The sequence below is a fragment of the Amblyomma americanum genome, chromosome 4 (genome assembly GCF_052857255.1).
Source record: "Amblyomma americanum isolate KBUSLIRL-KWMA chromosome 4, ASM5285725v1, whole genome shotgun sequence".
NCBI lineage: Eukaryota > Metazoa > Arthropoda > Arachnida > Ixodida > Ixodidae > Amblyomma > Amblyomma americanum.
In genome coordinates, this window is record NC_135500.1 from 191,223,845 (window position 1) to 191,244,705 (window position 20,861).

At 45.8% G+C, this 20,861-nt stretch overlaps 1 protein-coding gene across 5 annotated transcripts in view; it reads left to right on the plus strand.

The window, feature by feature from the left end:
• Nucleotides 1-20,861, plus strand: part of LOC144128887 (fatty acyl-CoA reductase 1-like) — a 57,615-nt gene that overhangs the window by 27,185 nt on the left and 9,569 nt on the right. For all 5 annotated transcript variants that reach the window (XM_077662665.1, XM_077662663.1, XM_077662667.1 and 2 more), the window contains 8 exons: nucleotides 14,705-14,862; nucleotides 17,209-17,325; nucleotides 17,884-18,059; nucleotides 18,596-18,668; nucleotides 18,841-18,947; nucleotides 19,271-19,448; nucleotides 19,734-19,778; nucleotides 19,918-20,036. In XM_077662665.1, the coding sequence (XP_077518791.1) occupies nucleotides 14,725-14,862; nucleotides 17,209-17,325; nucleotides 17,884-18,059; nucleotides 18,596-18,668; nucleotides 18,841-18,947; nucleotides 19,271-19,448; nucleotides 19,734-19,778; nucleotides 19,918-20,036 (953 nt within the window). In that variant the 5' untranslated portion in view covers nucleotides 14,705-14,724. The remainder of the gene's footprint in view (nucleotides 1-14,704; nucleotides 14,863-17,208; nucleotides 17,326-17,883; nucleotides 18,060-18,595; nucleotides 18,669-18,840; nucleotides 18,948-19,270; nucleotides 19,449-19,733; nucleotides 19,779-19,917; nucleotides 20,037-20,861) is intronic.

Sequence of the window (20,861 nt, forward strand, 5' to 3'; positions counted from 1 at the left end):
TCCCTCGTCTTGTCGCGCCGCTGCTTGTAATATGGTCAACTTTTACAGACTGTCCAGTTTTCATTTTATTGAAATTTCCGGCGGCAATTGATTTCATTGTTGATTTTTAGGTAATAATCAATAGATTCTTACCTGGTAATCAGGCCAGGGGGCACGCCACATTTTAAAGTGTTCCGTATTAATTTCAGTCTCCTGAGGATTCTCTAACGTGCGCTGGAACCTCAGAACTCTGCCGATTTTGTATTTTGCCTCCATCAAAATGCTGCCGCCTCAGCGGGGATTGACCCCCCCAAAATGTTGTGCTCACTACTTGCAGTCAACACTTACGTTCTAATAAGCAGAATTAACCGTCGTGTCATTCACATCTTTTTTTTCGTTTCACTTTCATTTGTCCGAATTTCCCAAAGCTGTCTAAATCGGCGACTAAGGGAGAGGAGTTTGTTTCGACCCGTTGACTTGGATGAATGCATATTTGATTACTCGTCCTCATGTCAAAAAAAGCCAGTACGCCAACAACAACAACAACAAAAAATGTGTGTGCTTGTTTTGTTTTCCTTTAGGGGTTGGGGTGGGGGGGCTTCAAGAGAAACAGAAGATAAGTAAATTCAGTCTGTTTCGTTCGTATTAGAAATCGATTCTGTGGCGCTTTCTGACTAAGTTGTCGTTTTACGCTACCGAAAGTTTTATTTATTGCCGTCAAAATCGTGTTTAAAAGTTTTTTCTGCCACTTGATTCAAACTCATGACGTCAAGTCCGAAAAAGAGTCTGTGAGCATCGTTTCGAAGTGAATTGTGGTGTAGCCTATAACCCCAGGGATCCACACCGCACCGCACCGCAGTTTAGCCTCAGGGATCCGCACACGGCGAAATTTCTTGATGCACCGCAGTTTGTTTTCGACAACGGCTGGGGGTGGCGACACCAGTATTTAATTTTTGTACCTTTTCTTTCTAATTATAAGGCCTCCGTTTTCGATGAAAGTAGAATCCTTGTCATGCGGTAGTCTCTCGATACAGGTCAGCTTCAATTTTTTCTCAGTGTCCCCTCATAGCGTAAACGTCATCATCATCATAATCAACCTGACGATGATGATGTTCAGGCTATAAGAAGTTCTGAACATAAAGCAAGTACAAAATCACGAGCGAGCACTTAGTGCAAGTCCTGAGCTCATGCAACTGTCGCACCTAGCGTTTGAAGTGAACTCTTACGCGGACCTACCTGGTCACGCATTACTTCCATCCATAAGCTGGGACCATTTGTTCTACTTTTTTTTCTGGTTGCCAACTTCCTCCCTGGGTGTTTCTAGCGATAACCGCGTATACCCTTTTCAATGTTGATAGCTAGTTCGAACGCGCGTGCGTGTTGGATTGTGCTGCGTATGCGCAATAGATGACTGTGAAGTTGGCTAATCAGAACGCTGCTGACGCAGTCCAGCATGTGGTAATATGGCTGCGCTAAAAAAAAAAATAGGTGAAAAAGTCTATACCTACCGGCTTCTTACGCAGCCCGAGGACCGAGCCAAGTTTCTCTGTTCTCCGTTCGAGCAGACTTGCGCTATTACTTTCGTATGCAGTCGATATCGGGAACCATGCCAGACGAACGCACGCGGCGTTTATATAGGACAGGTTTGTTGTCGGCGGTTGCGCTAGCTCTTATCACTGTGACGGGAATATTTTGTGCTAAAAAAGTAGCACGTATGCTCGAGTGTTTTTAAGTCGGCATGAAGTTCATCCCCCAGATAAAAGGAAAGAAAAAAAAAGAAAAGAGCGAATAGAATTGCAGCCGATGAAGAGAAAACGAGATGCTTATCATGCAGGTTTCCTTATACGATCAGTGTGGTGCGTGCTGTTGCTTCGAAGGGAACGTTGCGAATGCTGCGGACAAATGCCACAGATGGTTTGATACTCTGTACGCTATTCGATTTGGCTGCACTCGCTGCACTAGTGCCGTGAAGTTCTGCGGCGGTGCCGCGAGCGTGCAGCGTCAGTTTAGGCAGTTCAAGTGCAGCTTGGCACTAGCTGCTTCCGAACTGAATGGTCGAGTGCAGACCTGGCCTCCCGCTAGCCTTGGTGTCACCGCCAAATTATAGCCAACTGCGTACCGCCGACATCAACGGTCGCCGAAATCCCCGAACCACGTGAAAAATTTTCAATCATCAAATCGCAATCAAGTGTTTTCATGAACCAATGCAAAAAAGACGAACTGCGCAACAAGAACACGGACGAAAGGGAGGCAGACACACACTAACGCAGACTTACAACTTTACTAAAGGAAGGAATACAAGGCAAATATATATAGCGATCCCAACGCACTTCAAATCTGATCAATATGGCACGTGACAATCTGCCCAGGCGATAAACAGACCACACAAGAACCAACGCTTACAAGATAATCTTATACCGGGCCGGCCCTTTCTATGAAAACAAAAAGCAAAGGAACGCTTAGCGACAGTGCACTCTTGAGAATTACGCGTTCTCCAAAGTAAGAAAATTCAAAACAAAACCACACCACTGTAGCCATCTGATACCACTGAAGCTCGAACCGCTTGCAAGCGCAGGTGCTGACACCAAAACCAAGAGACGAAGCACACCCCCTTTTGAAAGCAAACAAAACGGGAAACAAGAACAACCACATCGGTTATCGTCAAAAACAAAAAAACAGTGAAAAAAGGCACCAGGTCAAAAGGGTAAAAAACACCAAGAATCAGCTCAAGAAGCTACGTCACAAAAACAGTGAAAATAGGCACCAAGTCATTTAAAAAACAAAAAGATGAAAGACGGGACAACAGTTTAAGACAACAACGGTTTTAAAAAAGGGGGAGGGGTGATGAAATCCGAAGCGTAGGAAAACATCTCAAACCATGACAGAACCGAAACAAAACTGAGATCGCTAATCAAATGAACAACGAAAGCATCAAACGCAATCAGGAGGCACTGCTCAATCACCAGGGCACAAACAGGCCACTAGGCTACACATGCCCCCGCAAAAACGAAAATTCTTTGGATGATAAGGAAATGGAAGCCTTGCTAATACAGTTGTCCGTGGTGCCGAAGTAAAAAGTTTCGACGACGAGACGCTCCCATTTGTCATTCAATCTGGCCAGAAATTCCGTCTTTTCGAACCATGGTACACAGTCCCGTTGCTTCATTTTTGTGCAGTCCGCACAATGCTTAGCCAAAAACCCTCCATCGTTGTTTGCCACGCTCAACCGGTGCTCCCTTGCTCTTTCATTAAAGCATCTGCCGGTTTGGCCTATGTAGACTTTTCCGCAACTAAGGGGAATGCGGTAAACAACGCCGGAAACGCAATCTTTGAACTTCCTTAGATGTTTGATTTTGCAAGGGGTCTTCTTAGTGTTCTTCATCATCACGCACACCTTGGACAGTCTGCATGGAGCCGAGAAGACAACGTTGACGCCTCCTTTTCTCGCCACTTTCTTGATGTTGTGCGAGAATTTGTGGATGTATGGAATGACATGGGCCTTCTTTTGCTCGGCGTCTACTTTGTCTTTGCGTTCTCTCTTAATTTTTTGAAGCACATTTTCACACACACTCGAAATGACGTGCGGAGGGTATCCAGCTGCTTGCATTATGATCAACCAACTAGCCCGACAAGTCCTGTTGTTTCATGAACCAGCCCCTGGAAATCGTCGTTTTACTGAGAAAAAAATAGGCAGAGTTTTGTTGATGAGGAATTTTTATGGCTCAAGGGCATATGTGGCCAAAGAGCGCCATGGCACAAGGTTTTTTTGTTCTACGGAAGGTGGGGTCAAAGACCCATTTCCCAGCCATTTCGCCCTGAATAAGCCGAGCACCAGGCCAGGGGAAGCTTGTACCCATTGTGTCACCGGTGGGTACCCGGCGGCACTGGGGATCGAACCTTGCACCTCCCGCATGCGAGGCAGATGCTCAATCGACTAGGTCACCATTATGGTTAAGACAGAGTTTTAACGCCGTTAAACCAGTATGATGTGCGAAAGCACTTGGTTTCGAATTAGTTTGTCTATTGCCTTAACATTGTCCCCCAAGACAATTTCCTTTAGACTTTCGTACCAGGTGACCTTCCCCTAGCCAGACCGTATCCAGGTCATTTCATTTAAAGGTCAAAGGTCGAGGCTTTCAGAGACCCATCGGATTTTCCGGAATTGCTAGTTAAGAATAGTGCTTTCACACTAAAATGTCGTCGTATACATACACAAACAGATGATTTATACGAATATGCGCTGAAATGCTTCCCATGTGGCTCAACGTGGCAGCTGATGTTTACAATTATGACTCCACGAACAGTTACTCACCTCCTCCTTTCAAGAAATAACTGTCATCATTTCATTTCGACTGCGCTCATGTTTTCTCCGACCTACACGTGGGCGCCGCCATATTGCTGCACTGCAGCTGCACATCCACTTGGGAGAGTGCAAGACAGCAAAGAACTCGTGCTGCACTGGGCTGGCACTGGAAGACGGAAATGCAGCAGGCGTGCGCTGCACTGGCAAAACGAATGCGAAAGTGCTGCACTGCTTGCACCGCCGCTGATCGTGCTATCAGGCGTCACAGACAGAGTCGGCGTCTTCGCGCCTGCAACTGCTCGTGACTTTCCTCGATTATCTTCTCGTGTGCTGTGACGATGACGGAAAACAAAAAAAAGGCAAGAATTCAATTCTAAAAAAAACGGTCTCACGTCTTTAAGCCTATCCACACGAGCGTATATAGTCGCATGCCCAGATCATGAAAACGCCGGGTGAAAGTTACGAATTCTTTCGAAAGGTGCTATACGTTAGAAATGCTGCGTGCACGAATACATCAAGGTGAATATAGTTGCGAATTCTTTCCAAATATGCTATACGTTATAAATTCTGCGTACACGAATACCCCAAGGTGAATGTAGTTGCGAATTCTTTCCGAATATGCTATACATTATAAAAGCTGCGTAGACGAATACATGAAGGTAAATACAGGCTACTATGACGGATGAATACCTCAGTTGTGTTGGTTTTTATGGCACATAGGCAACTAAGGGGAGGAATAATTGAAATTAATAGCAAGCGCAACAGGCTTCAAAATAGAGCTGCATAATCATCTTGTTGTGCTGGCGCCGTTAGTAGAAATGTAATTGTTTGCAGCGCGACCGCGTCTTTTCGTGTCTCTCAACCCTACCGCAAAGATAACTATAGTACGTCTTTAGTTCGGCATACCAGTTTAGAAAACTCCAATCATGCGGCTGATCCGGAGTTCCCGGGTTCGAACCCGACCGCGGCGGCTGCGTTTTTATGGAGGAAAAACGCTAAGGCGCCCGTGTGCTGTGCGATGTCAGTGCACGTTAAAGATCCCCAGGTGGTCGAAATTATTCCGGAGTCCTCCACTACGGCACCTATTCTTCCTTTCTTCTTTCACTCCCTGCTTCATCCATTCCCTTACGGCGCGGTTCAGGTGTCCAAAGATATATGAGACAGATACTGCGCCATTTCTTTTCCCCAAAAACCAATTATTATTATTATTATTATTATTATTATTATTATTATTATTATTATTATTATTATTATTATGCGGCTATGCTCTGGGTGAATGTTGTTTGTAATCATTTTTGCATTACGGTAGGGAAGCTTTGAACATGAAAAATTGCTACTGTTATTTATGTATTTACTTTGGGGAGCCTTGCCCCGTCAAGCTGTTCTGAGATTATATTGTGGCCGGTTAAATAATTATATATGCAAGCTCGCCAAGAGTCATTTACAAAAGGAAATGTTGCAGAGCAACGACTCTGCCGCACCCTGTCAGGGTGCGGCCTGTATTGCTTGACCTGGACATCGTATCCCCGGACTTTACGCGAGCGGACGCGGCGGGTGTTTGTATAGTGGACGGGGCATGGAACTAACTGATCGGGGTGCCTCAGCGACGAGATCAGTGCCCATCTACTCCGACGAGGGCATCGGCGAAGTGGCGCTGCATCCTGCCCGGCCTACGCGGATGCGTTTGTCCCTCTCTATTTGCTGCCGAGACCAGATGGAGTGCCTCGGGCTGCCGCCGCGCTCAAAGCGGCTGGCACAATAAACCCCAGTTGCGGGCGTTGTGCGACGCAAATATGGGGAGTTGCCCCCGCGTTGGGCGTACTACGCCGGTGTCGCATACGTCACGCGTACTCATTCAGTGCCCCTGTTGCAGAGACATACCAATGTATATGGACATTTCTTTTTTTTTTTGAAGGTCAGTTTATCGGCCTATAGGTGAACGGATCGTTTACAACGTCACTTCACGAGGCGCGCTGGTAAATTCCACTTTCCTGTTACACGATTAATCGCGAATGATCGTGACCACGCAAGCGCCCAGGACTGTTCTCGACGTTGCACTGCCATATCTAAAAATTTCTATGTCATGTATAACCCTATGATACGTCATTGTTTGCTTCCATCGAAGTGAAATATTTTCCCGCCTAAATAGGTTCTACAATTTTACTGTGTTTAATGTCCCAAATCGAGTCAAGCTGAGGGACGCTGTAGTGAAGGGCTCCGGATGATTTCGACCACCTGGGATTCTTTAACGTGCACTGACATCGCGCAGTACACGGGCCTCTAGAATTTCGCCTCTTTCGGAATGCGACCGTCGCGGCCGAGATCGAACCCGTATCTTTCGGGTTGGCAGCCAAGCGCCATAATCACTGAGCCACCGCGGCGGCCTTTTTTCGTCTAAATAGCATATTCAAGCCTTAAGAAAGACAATTTGTTACAGTTGATTTTTCGCAGGGATGTACAAAATTTCGTACAAAGTGTCACAAATGATGAACATTGCAACATCGAAATGCTGCTACTTACCAAGTAAGCATCCGAATGGCCGTAGTAATAATTTCTATTTTGGAGTTGCACATTACGCTTGAAATTGCGAATAAAAAAAAAGGATGGTACTACTACTGGTGGCAGAATATTCTACAAAAACGGCCGTTGACTTGCTACCCCGCTCGCTGTTTTTCGAAACATTTTCTGCGTTAGCTATACGGCATAAAAAAACCCACGTTATTTGCGAGATGAATGCGAAAATCACCCGCAACAAAGAAATCACTGCTAGGTGCAACCCAATGTCAGAAAGTAGTAGTAGTAAGCGGTTTATTAAAGTAGTAATAAAAAGGAAGGAAAATATTTTTGCGGGCCCCGGCATCTGCCATTGATACTGAAGCACCTGAGCTGGGGCAGCGGAAATAAAGGATAGCACGCAGAATGGAGAAATGAAATGAAAGAGGCGAGAGGACAGGAAGAGAGGATTGGGGGAGAGGTAATATACACAAACTATTTACACAATAAGAAGTGTGTGCAGGTATCAGAAAAAGCAGCGAGTTCGCTTTGTACACAGTTGTGTACACAGCGTGCCAAAGTGTTAAGCAAAGCGCAGCCAAGTTCCTTTCGTTGCGGGATCTGTCTGCATAATCAGTTCCCTTTGGAGCCTCCGTCGACCGGCTGTTGTGTCTGTCGTCACCGTCACGTGACAATATGGGGAACCTGCGCTGCCAAGGTGGCACTGCAATTGTTCCATTCGGTGACTCAAAACTGCTTTTGTCAGTCGGTTGGGCCGCTGCAAACGCGAGAACACATTCTGCGTGATTAGGTACCGGCGTTTGGCTGACAGCATTCATTGCCTAGCTTCTCTCGGCGTAGCCCAGATAGCTGACGCACGGCACGTGCGCCTTCGACAGAGCGCGGAGGCTCACGCCAATAAGCGCCTGAAGGTGGCGCAGAAAAGTACTAATAGTACTACCCAAAACTGCTTGCTCTTCTCGCTAGGCAGTGTGTTATGGCGCTGCAATCGGCACCGCAAACTTCAGCGCAAGTTCCCCATAGTGCTGGACGTCGTGCTGATCGGCCTTCAAGCGCAAGTTAGTTATAAGCTTTAGAAAAAAATGGTAGATATGTTCGGTTGAGCGACACTGCGTCGTCGTGGAGCGTAGCGTATAGGAAAAGAGCTTCACTAAGTAGGGCTCTTCGCTTGGTGAACTTTCGTTCGACTGCAGGCGTACTGTACGGGGTATGTCTGGGTTGTTTTGCTGCTCAGTAATACATGCTGTGAAAACTATAGTGCTTAGCCCGGGACGTGATGTCACTAGACGGGTGAATGCTCATTGGCTGGAAGGAAGTGACGTCGCCAGACAACGTTCGTTCGTGTTAAGCCTCCAGTTGAGAGGTGGTCTACGGGAAGAGCTCTTGAAGAGCACCTGGATCTCCAAGCCCCACAAGTTACTTCCGGCAAAGACATCAACAGTTTCGAATGGTGTCGCATTGCCAACGCTTCGCGCATAATGGGAGTAGATGTAGTTGTATTCTTTTTTTTCTGGACGTTCGGCCATCAGCATCGAAATGTACGAAGCCGCCGCATAGCTGCTCTATTTTTTTTTTAACCTTCGTTTCTGTCACTTCCTGTCAAGCTAGTTTCGCCGCATGCTTACATGCTGTGCACTGTAGCTCGTCGATAGGAGCAGGTGAAAGACGGTATAATTGCCAACTGGCAACGGGCATTAATATTAATTTTTAGCGCATGCTGTCGTCAGCCGGTACCGTCGGACGTTAGCGGCGCACGCGTGCAGCGTGCGCCATCTCTTGGCAGACGCTGTAACAGCGACACTCCAAGAGAACACGGGCGCTTGCGTAATGCGGTGCGATGCGAGCGCGCGAAGGCAAACATGCATAGCCATTGAGCCCTACAGCGGAGGAGTGCGCGAAAAGGCGCAACCGCTGTTATCGTGCATGATAAAACGGCCTTCACTCGCTCGATAATGTACACGCGCGCGCGGTCCCCTTCTGCGCGTGAATGGCCACCGACACGGAATCGTGCGCCGCATGCGGTGTTGCGCAATACGCCGCATAACCTTTATATCATTCCTTCTTCGACAGGTGCGTGAGGAACTCGGTCACTGCGGGCGCCGAGCCAAGAAGGTTCGTGCAGGCTTAAGTTCGCGGTCGGCGTTTTGCGACAGAATCGGCTGTACACATCACGTTTGTGCGTGCGTGCTTCTTTTGAGAGCGGAGCAGGGGAAGGTGCTTTAACCACCTTTCCGTTAAAGCTCTTTTCCATGTCTCTGATGCCTTTGTCCTCCGTTTTACTGGCTCGCTGGAAGGTGTTCGGCCTAAACCAGTAGAGGACATGGTGATTGTGATTTCTTTATGGCTTAAGTGCATCTGAGGCCAAAGAGCTCCATGACACAAGGTATTTTTCTTCTTCCCAAGGCGGTGTCAAAGACCCTTGAGCACCGGGCCAGGGGAAAGCTTGTTCTCCTTATTATAATGGGGATCTAACGTCCCAAAGCGACTCAGGCTGTGAGGTACGCTTGCACCCATTGTATCACCGGTGGGTGCCCGGCGGCACTGGGGATCGAACCCCGCACCTCCTGCATGCGAGGCGGATGCCCAAACCACTAGGCTACCGCTGCGGTGGTAGAGCACATTCAACGCTCCCGACACTCGAACAGTCGTACGTCATCATGCTGCGTCATGCGCTGCGCTTGTGAACGGGCGCTTAATTTTGGTCTTGAAGTGCAACGTCCGACCAATATAGTTTCCATTTAATTTTCGTTGATACAAATGAGAGACGTGCTAACGCAACTGCGGCTATGGTCAGTAACGAGGGCTTGAAATATATGCGTGCAGGAATTAAAAGCTTTGCCAATTCATGAAGTTTTGTGAAATCCCTTGTGTGATGAAACTTTATGAACAAAGCAGCGTGGCTTTAGGTCCCGTTTTGTAAAGACCCACCATTGTCAGATTCATATTTACCTCTCAGATGCATCTTTATAGCGGAGAATATATGCTATATTGCGTACTACGTCTTGTACCGTGACCTTTGCTCCATTTGCTAATCGTCGTGCGGGAATAGGCGCTTTTTTTTTTCGTTTATTTGCGAGCACTTTTCTTTCTTTAACCCTACGACATCAATTTTTAAAATTCGCAGAAGCGCTTCGCATGAACTTCATCTTCATGTGTAATTATTAATCATAATCTCCTTGAATCTTTTTCGTCTAGAGCGACTCAAGATCGCGCCGCAGAACCAGTGTCGCAGTGATAGCAAGGCGTCATAAAATGGCTTTTTATGCAAATGATTTTTATGAAAATGATTAATTTATGACAATAAGGTGTATGTTAACTACAAGGCCAAAAATGAAAACCACCAAACGTCAAAGTCGTGTATTGACACGGCTGAGACTGGGCCACTACATATGGCTACACGCTATAGCCGTCAGAGGGGCGATCATTCTATGCTGCATATAGCGTGAAGTACGTGCGGCTTAAAGCAAAAAATTCGCGAGATCATCAAAATTTTAATAACGGAATCTTTTGCATTAAGTGCTACCTAATATATTTTGGCTCTCTGTGCGGTGCATTAAATATTTTGACGCGCCTGCGGTGCGAAGCGCGAAAGCAGCTCGAAAACAAGGACAATACGCGGCGACATCTCGTTTTTTTTTTTTTTTTTTCCCCCAGCGTTTTTGGGCTTAGAAACTGATACTGAAAAACAAAACTGAAAGCTTACTGAAAAGCAGTAAAAAATTATCGCTGTTACAACGTTTTTGTTAACAGTTCGGAAAACTTCAGCATTACTCAAATCGGCTACTGATTTGACATTGTCGAAAGAATCGCATTTTGTTTAAAACGAAACGAGAGTAAACGTGTGCACACAGCGACGGACCTTGTGTACGCGTCAGAGTCTAATTGCTTTAACGCTACTCGGCGAATAGTTTTAACGCTACTCAGCGAATATGCCGGCCTAAACCTGACACAATTAAGCTCCGCCGCCTCCGCTACCGTAATCGCCCATTGCTGCCTTCGCTAATTAGCGCTGTGTTTCCAATCGCGTATAGGCGCGGTCGAGTCTTAATTGGTATTCGCGCAGCCCGAGATTCGATCGTCGCGGCTCAGGTGTTTGTACACGACGACCGGCCACAATATGAACCCGGTGTAAAAAGCCGTCCCCTACACGGGTTCCAGTCACTTGGATGCCACGGCTCGCTCTCGATGCCTGTCTAGTCGACTCGGAATCGATTTAAGCCTCGCCACGACGCGTCAACTGCGTGCGCGGAGCTTTTAGGCCAACTGAAGAGTGCCGGGGTGTCCCGCACGTGACCTGCGGGAGGCGTTAGCAGCCGGGAAAGGAGGAAGGGGAAGCGACCGTGGAGCCGAAATCGATCTGCACCCCCCCTTCCCCCTCTCGAATTTGATATGGGCTCTTACCGCGAGGGGGACGTGATGTCTTGGGCGCGCTGACTTACCGTGGCGTGACGGCGCGTGCCCCTCCCGTTTCCCCCGGAGAGCACGTGTGAGGCGCGCTGGAAGTCAAGTGCCCCTGCACCGCGCCTGTAGAATCGGCGCTCTTACCCGCCGCGGTGGCTCAGTGGTTACGGCGCTCCGCTGCTGATCCGGGGTACCCGAGTTCGAACCCGACCGCGGCGGCTGCGTTTTTATGGAGGAAAAACGCTAAGGCGCCCGTGTGCTGTGCGACGTCAGTGCACGGTAAAGATCCCCAAGTGGTGGAAATTATTCCGGAGCCCTCCACTACGGCACCTCTTTCGTCCTTTCTTCTTTCACTCCCTCCTTTATCCCTTCCCTTACGGCGCGGTTAAGGTGTCCAAAGATATATGTGAGACAGATACTGCGACATTTCCTTTCCCCCAAAACCAGTTATTATTATTATTATTATTATTAGAATCGGCGCTCGCCGCCAGGTTGTCCCAGGAAAGAATTCTTCTCACTGCGCGTCCTAGAATGGACGGGGGTTGCATTGAAAACTGGCGGTGTGTGTTCTGGCTTCTGGGTGAGAGGATGGATGCTGTACTACAATTTTAAGTATTACGTTGCGGCTGACTACACGTCGAAGGCCGTGTGTGAGTGAAAGGAGTGATAGTGGCCTTGTCATCCATGTCGTGTCCAGCTGTGTTACACTTACTACCCTAGCATTAAATTATAAATTTCTAATGTGGCTCCTGGCTTTGTTATAATCAAGGCTAGCTTAAGATTTGTGAGCTCACGTGGGCTGGACTATACCCCTTGCTGATTTTCGCACCTTAGGGTTGGGGCAATTTTATCTTGGCCACATTTATACCAGGCGGTTCAGGGAAACACGCCGCTGTACTTTTGAAGAATAGCTAGGATTTTTGGGGTAATAATTAAGATGGCTTTTGCAGCATTACAGATATATAGGCCGGTATATAGGCCATTACAGATATATAGGCCATTACAGATATATAGGCACCTGGTTTAAATGACCGATTTTTAGCGGCCATTAGCACTAGCCATATAAGATAAGGAGTTTTGACTGCGATTACTCTCGCCTGTGTGGCTCAACACATTTCCGCAATTTCACGCGCCCCCAGTGTGCGCGCAATGACGCTCATGCAACTGCGCACGTCACTCCGTGGTGCACGCGCCACTTGGCCCCCTCTGCCCACGCTTCGGTGCTGGCCGCTACTCGCTACTCCAGCCGTGGCGGAACTGAGAAGGTCACGTGGTGCGTGCACGGTCCCTAGAACGTGCGCCACAAAATGACATACGCACGTATGTGTCGTTGTTCGTGCACCGCCGGCGCGCGAGTTTCGAATCGTGCGTGAAATCAAAATTTCTTTAGCTGCAGCCACGGAACAAGACTATTTAGGAGGTGAAACTCCCGTCAGTGCGAGCGAGCGCAGGCGACCGGATAAGTAACAAATGTATGCGCCGACGGGGCCGTATGCAGTGGCGGCGCCATGCGGCGCCTCGTAGAAGCCGCAGCGAAAAAAAAAAAAAATGCAGCGCCCGGGCAGGCTCAAGTCCCGTTCCAGTGACTTTAGGGCAGGCGGCTCCGGCGCGCGCTCAAAGCAGACGACAAGCAGACGACACGGGTGTTTGCTTCAGCAAGCACGCTGTGACGTATTTCTGCGCCCTTAAGTCAAACAGCAACAGTTATTGTCGGATTCTGTGCTCAAATGGTTAAAGCGTAGCACCAGTTGCTCTTCGGGCTACCAGCGGTAAAGAAGCGCGCGAGAGTGCCCTCAGTAAAAGTCAGGCGCGCGCGGCCGAACGGGAGCAACACGCTCGACTGGTTGCCTTGGCAACCGAAACGGCGGTAATTTTTTTCCCGGCCGCCAGGCGCCGCCAGCATGATAGTGGCTCCGCGGGCTTGTGACCTTTTCTGGTCGCCGCAGACAGCGGAGTTTCCACTCCTAAATAGTCTTCCTCCATGGCTGCAGCGCGGAGAGTAATGGTGTTTTCGAAATTATGAACTGATTTGGCTAGTGCTTATGGCCAGTTACAAATCTTTAACTGAAACAAGCAGGTGCATAGTTGTAATTGGTAAAAAGTTAGCTATATTAGAATTAACCAGGCTACAAGTTAACATGATCCACCTTTTTCGGACATCCGCCAACACTGATATTACTATGCTGCAAAAGCCAAAAGCTAACTTTTATTACTCCAAAAAAGCCAATATTTTTTTTTTTTGAGAATTAGTGGTGAGCTTCCCTGAAGCACCTGATGTATACAAGCTGTTTCTGCAAAGGGGAACTAGAAGTAAAAAAAAAAAGGCTTTTTTTAGGTTTAGAGATGGCATGGCCCTATGATAACAGTGTTGGAGGATATCACAAAACAGGCGGATCCTGTTAAACTGCTTAAAAAATTTCTAATAGTTTACTTTTTAACCGTCGCAGTTGTAGCTGGCCACTAGTAATAGCCGTACCACTGCTAAAGTTTTGAAAACGTGAATACCTTCAGCGCTGTGGGTGAACAAATTTTGACCTTCGCACGTGTGTTTCAAATGTCTTTTGCGTGTGCGCTGCAACGTTCACGAGTTGACGTCAGTCCACGGCGCACGTGCCACGTGACCTTCACTCTCCAGTCTGCTGTGGGAAATGAAAATGGAGACACATACTGCGCCATTAATACATTAACAAGCTGATTTTTATTGCTGTTGTAGTTGGTCAGCAGAGTGATACAGGAGGCGATTGGCCATGTCGCATTGTTGTCCACCGCTGTTTCTTTTAAATTGTATCCCACTACAGTTAACAGGATTCTCTTGTCCATTATATGCAACACTGGCACTACAATGCCGCAGATACCATTTCTATACCTCGGAAACCTTATTTTTTTAAAAGTTTGGTTCACCTTCGTTGAAACAGCCTGTGTAATAAGTGGACTATGCACATGAGGTCAATGAAATTCATAAGAGCTTGACTTGAATGCCATAATGTTCAAGCATGAAATAAAAGGTTGTACTTCCTTTACTTAGCTTTTGTTGTGCGTGTCGGAAAACTGATATAGTAGGATATAACTTAAAAAAACAGCAGTTAGCACTGGGCCATATGGTCTGCGGCGTACTGTACTACTCCAAAAGAAATCAGCTTTTTAATGCTTGATTTTATTAAACAAGCCAGGTATCAAAATTCTAGAGCTTATAATTTTTTCCTTTTGATTAGCTTCTTGTTAGGGTGACAAGTAAAGTTTTAATAATTGCTGACTACTTTTTTGTCATGGCGCAATTCTGCGCGGCGGTCCTGAATGTGGGCGGAGCTTCACTGCAGACTTAAGTTGTACCCGACTATAAAACTGGAAAATGCAATCAAGGAAGTTATGCAACTTGCACATATTGGAATCACCGCTTTTTCAAGAAAGAATTGCTGTACCAAACTAGATCCTTAAAAAGTATTATGCTTAATATTAAAAAGTATTAAGGTCAATTAAAAGAAATGTTTGGTTTCTTGTGTGTTACAGTTATCCAGGGAGAGTCCATAATGGCGGCTGAAGGGTGCCAGCCACAGCAGAGCCCATCATCAGCTGTGGTTCCTGAAGGAAAGGATGCATCTGAAATTGCACAGTTCTACCAGGACCAAGTGGTATTCCTCACAGGAGGAACAGGGTTCATAGGAAAGGTGCGCACTCTGTCCCTAATATCTCAAGCATTGCTATATATAGTAAAGTTAAATTTTGCTAGTTGACCTGCTTCGGCCATGTGAAATAAGTTCAGATTGCCCAAAGGTCAAGGTAAAGGTTTGTAGGAAATTTTTGGCAAGGTAATCGGTACTTTAGTTACTTGCATAATGTACGCATTCGTGTGATTACTGCACCTACTATTTTCATTGCCATATTTTTCTTGTAAATTTTTGCTAATATATTTTCCCAAAATAAATAAATCCAAATTTTTACAAACATTAAAAAAATGCATTTTGCAATTAAATACCGTATGTTTAAAATAAATATAATTGTGGCATCTTGTACCTGCACTCACAAGCACATACATATGAACAATCCTGCAGTTCAGATGTGCACTGTAAGGCCTCGTCTTTTTATGAAAAGGAGATGTGAGTCAAAAGCACAGCTTCCACTTGAGTCGTGGTTGATTGCACTTCCTGGGCTTATGGACATCTAACTTTTGGGTGCGTGTTTTCTTCTTTGTAATGAGGCATAAGACATTATTATGCACTGATCACTGCGTGGTATTCTATGACTGCGAAATTATTTATAATCTAATTTCTTGTGCTGTCTCAGCTTCGGTTTCAATGGCCAAACGATGACTGCAACGTCAAAGTGGTTATATAGGTCATGTGAGGCATGAAATACTACAATATAATCGGTGCTTTTACATTCACGGTCATTCCGGCTCTTGAGGAAGGCTGCCTTCAGCAGTGTTGTGAACTAAAACGATGAAGCAGCGATTATATCCCAGTTCAGATATCATTCTGATGTTGAAACCGAAACTGAAACAGCATGAGAGAAAATGTTGATTATAAATTATCTAGCGGTCGTGGGCAAATACCACATGGTGATTCATGCGCATTAGTGTCTTCTGCATCATTGTAGAGAAGAAAGCACACCACCAAAATTAGGAACACTGAGAGAAATTGAAATTGGTTTGTATCGATAGAATACCAGCTCCTGGTCACAAAACGACCACTCTTACTGGAAACAAAGCTGTGGTAAGGCAGAAAAGAGCAAGAATTAAAATAAAGTTATCGCCGCCACAGGCCAGTCTCGCAAGTACAAGCGCGATGACGAAATAGCCGAAACAAACCACGGATCTCTGAGGCTGACAAACGTGCATGAAGGTTACTCATTTGATCGATACTGAAATATATAAGCTTTGTTTTGAAACCACTAGCGCACTTTTATCACTCGAGGAAGACTGAGAAAAGACACCTGAATGTTGGAACGCAAAGAAAACGTATACTTGGCGGCGCAACAGTTCGGCCAGCTGAGTTTCGGTATGTTATGGTGCTTCGCGGCTCTTTGCATGCCCAGGTGGTTTCATTTTTGACGCGCCTGGATTTACAAGTGAGGAGCAGCAGAGGACCTCCAAGTGCCCCTCTAAGTGCTCCTCGGATGAAGTTCATGCAGTGGCACGTACCTGCGACAAGGAAAACACCTGTGGATAGCTAATGCTGCATGAGCTTCCACTTTAGCAAACGCACCGCTTGGCGTTTTCGCTTTGTCAACGTATCAAGGCACTAAGCTGCAAAACCAGCGCTAGAATGACTATTATTACAGAATTTAAACATGTCCGTACGTACCAAGTCTCTATTCATCAGTCATGATTGATGGTGGCTCGGCGGTGACAGCTAGCAGCACCAGTAGCTTGGGTTGCTGCCAATGCTGCTGGCTCCCCGGCGCTCGGACTATCCTGCCAGATTCGCCATCTCAGCCCTCAGATGCATCGCACGCTGTTGAGGTCACTGAAGTGCAGGTCGCAGTTCATTGCGAAAACTTCATTAGCAGGAACGGGATCCATCGTAGCGCTGGAGCAAACCTAAGCGAAGCGACGATGGCTGATAAAGGCTTTCAATATCCGGCCGGCGGTAGTTTTCATTTCGGCTGCTGCTGGGCGGGAGTGCAGTGCTTGCTGCCAGCAATCACAGAGTCCTCGTTTCCGTATATGCCGCCTTACGTCACTGTTGTCTTATTTCGTCATCAGAGAGTCCCAAGTTTGAATCTTAGCGGCGGGAAAAAGTTTTTCAACTTCGAATCCAAATCTCTTAGCAATAAATTCACCTTTCGCTGCCGGACAAGCGGCAACAAAGCCACAAAATGCTGAACTATCGGATGTTACTGACAAAAAAACTGGAAAGCATTGTCCTCATTGTCCCTTTAAGCGTAGAACAGTGGTGAGTGCATAGATAACTAAGCATTTTTTTCAAAACTCTGTTCTAGTCATGTGCGCACATTTCAAGCTTTCTACATTTGATAAATACCATGGACTCATTGTGCATGCATCTACATTTCAGGTTCTGTTGGAAAAAGTGCTCCGATCTTGTCCCGGTGTGAAGCAGGTGTACCTTCTCGTACGAGGAAAAAGTGGAGAAGGACCCGGAGCGAGACTTGAAACAATGCTCAAATCTAAGGCAAGCTGTTTGCAGATCTACTACTGGTTTTGTACGCATAATTTATTTGGGGTTTGTCTACAACAGCAAGCGCCCTACGCAAATAGTGACCAGTATCTCTATTCAGATAATGACCAACAGATCTTCTGTAATCACTTGATACTTCGTAAAATATGCACACAGACAGTTTTATTTTCTAAATCTTATGAACAGGTGGAATATTATCCGTTGTCGTGGACGTTACCGTGTCTGTTTTGTAAATCTTATGAGCAGGTGGAATATTATTCATTGTCATGGACGTTACCGTGCCTAAATATTTTTATGTAGTATTCTAATTGCGTTCACTGTGATGCTGATAGTCTTTTGTTGCCAGTTTTATTTCCGGTTCCCCGTGCTAAGGGACATGCATACCCGGATTCTGACGGTGATTTTGCTACATGCTCTTACTGCTGTGTGAGAAGCCTCACTAATGTAATGGCATGCGTGCTGGAAGATTAGCTGAGAGGTCAACAAGACACAGCAGAAAGTGTGACTGTCCATATTTTAGCTCATGCTCAACTCACTGTGCTCTGCACCTAGGTGTTTGAGCGCCTGAAGCAAGAACAGCCAGGGGCCCTTGAAAAAGTCAAGGCAGTAGCAGGGGACCTGACTCAGCCAAACTTGGGACTCAGCACAAATGACCAGGACACCTTGGTTGCAAATGTCTCGGTCGTCTTCCACTCAGCTGCCACAGTCAAGTTCGATGAACCTCTCAAGTGAGTCATACAAGATCTGCCTGAAGTGTGGAAATCTTCTGTGCCAGCTTTGTTTAGTGGCATTCACCATATACAAGGGTTGCCTGCGCATTTACTAAGAGTGGCATCTAGAAATTCATTTACATTTGGTTCTGACAAGACATGAGCAAGAAGCAAAAGGACTTCCCCGTTGTTGAAACTACATTTGCATCTTAAACGACAAAGCTGAGAGCACTACTACTTAGCAGGTAGTTTATGCAATGAACAACTAAAGCACATCAAGTGCATTGAAAATCTTGCTCAAGGTTGTGAGTGCACCGAAGGTTTTGGATGTATTTTCAGAATTTTGCCATGTTATGCTTAAATACCTGAATTCGAAATCTTGGTAAATGATGGCATATTTAAAATGAAATAATTAATGAGAGATTACCACCTGCTGGATTTGTCATGTTTTTGAAGCTGGCTACAGAGACTGTATTTTCTCGTTCATGGATGCTACGTGTGTATAAGAGCAGCTACAGGTGTGATTTGTGACGCCCTTCATTTCTCTCTTTCAGACGGGCAGTTCAGCTCAATGTTCTGGGTACACGGCGCGTTGTGGACCTCTGTAAACAAATGCCAAACCTTTGTGTGAGTCACTGAAAACTGTTTGTCAATGCATGTTCACTTGTGCTTACATTGAAGGTTGCACTGTATCTTCATTATGATGTGCTGTGTACATGGACTGAGCTCATAATTGTGCAATTTGTTGCACACACCTGTTGGTTATTCTGAACATAATTTTCCTGATTCTTTTTTCCAGGCTCTTGTTCATGTATCAACAGCATATTGCAACTGTGATAAGCCAGAAGTAGATGAGGTGATATACCCTCCTCCTGTAGATCCGAAGAAAATTATTGAAGCTGCTCAGTAAGTATGTCTGCCTCTATTTTTCACATACCACAGTGGCTTAGTTAAAAAGGTCAATGTAATTAAAGCATAATAATATTGGCTTAATTACATTCCTATATCTCTGCATCACTTATTAGTTCATCATAAAGTCAAAGTGAGGAAGTAAAACCCTTGTCAAAGATTACAATACAATGCAAACCACATAATGGAAGTGTTGTAGCTTTTTTATTGTTTTTTATTACCCCCCTAATTAAAAAGCATGACAAAACTGCTGAGGCCCACCCGTGTTCCTAGCATTTTCTTCTCAGTGAGTAAACAGTGCCTACTGTATTCTTTTATAGGTGGATGGATGATAAGATGATGGACACCATGAGTGGTTTCCTACTTGGGCAGCGGCCAAACACTTACACTCTTACCAAGGCTCTAGCTGAATCATTGGTGCTTGACGAGCGAGAAAAGCTTCCAGTTGCCATAGTCCGGCCTTCCATTGTCACTGCCTCTTGGAGGGAGCCCTTCCCGGTAAGAAAAAGAAGAGTTCCTCCAGCTGTAGCATACAGTCATAGTCAGAGTGAATGGTATGACATGATATTTGAACTGTTTTTGTCAAAATTTTATGAATGATATGCAGTGAGAGATTATGTAGCTGAGTTTGGATAGCTTAGCTCACTAGCAGCATAGCATCGGCTATGCTGTAGTATTGATGGCAATTTCATATGAGTTCCAAGACAGCCTGCTCTTCAAAACCTTAATGTTATATTGAACTGCATAACTGGTTATAACCATTTGATTTAATTTTATCCCCAGGGCTGGATAGACAATTACAATGGCTTCACTGGAGTCATAGTTTCGGTGAGTATCGATCAAGTGCTTACCACCTCAGCAGTGCGCTACATTCATTTCTGTGACCCTGAACTTTGGCAGCAGTGATGTGGTCGAAATTTTGCAAGGTGGTGCAGTGCTAACGCTTTATCAATGTGTTTTTCTGCAGTGCGGTACAGGCTTACTACAGTCAGTCATTGTGGAGAAAGACTTCTTAGCTGATGTCATTCCTGTGGACATAGTGGCTAACATGCTCATCTCTGTTGCCTGGCACACTGCCACAAGAAGGTATGAATCGTGCTGTCTTTTTGCATGCTCGTGCTGCATGTGGTTCTTTGTCCATCGTCTCATCATCCTTGTCTAGAACATGTGGGTGAACAATGCTCACCCACATGTCTGCCCACAGTGTGAACATCTCACTTGTTTTTATGCCAATAAACCATATATAACTAACTCGTCTAGAGAACAGTAGTGTGTTCCACCTGATTTGGGCCTACCACACCACACCAATGTACAAATCTGTGTGAAGCGCATGACACATAAAGTCAGGATGTATGCAAGTTGTTCAACTTAGTATTAGGATGCTGCTCTGTGTCATTGCTGGGCACTAACTGTCCAGGGTGATGTCTGGCAATTTAACCAAAGCTGCTAAGTTTCGAAGCCAACTGGTCACAGAAAGTAGTATTATAGTGATGTGAAAAAGACAGAGAACTTGTGAGCCATTGACTGGCCAGAAATAATCTATAGTTCCTGATATTCATGAAACATTTTGGAAGGAGTGTCTGCTCATGCTGCTCAGTCCTGGTTACTACTTTTATGAGTGAATAACTCAGTTGTTCATGCACAAAAATATAATCTAGCATAGTTCTTTCAGTACCACTTTAATTCAGTCAAATAAAAAGTTATTTTGCCTGATCTGCTTTCCTTATTTATGGCCACTTATCTGTTAAGCTATCGGGTATGCCATGTAGATATGTTGTACGGTCCGGTTACAATATGGGTCACATTTCTTTTTAACATGTGCTCAAGAGTCCTTTGGTGCCCTCTGGTCATGAAGCTTCTCCCCAATGCTAGTGGAAATCTGCATACAATGCCCAAAGCAACCATGTAGTA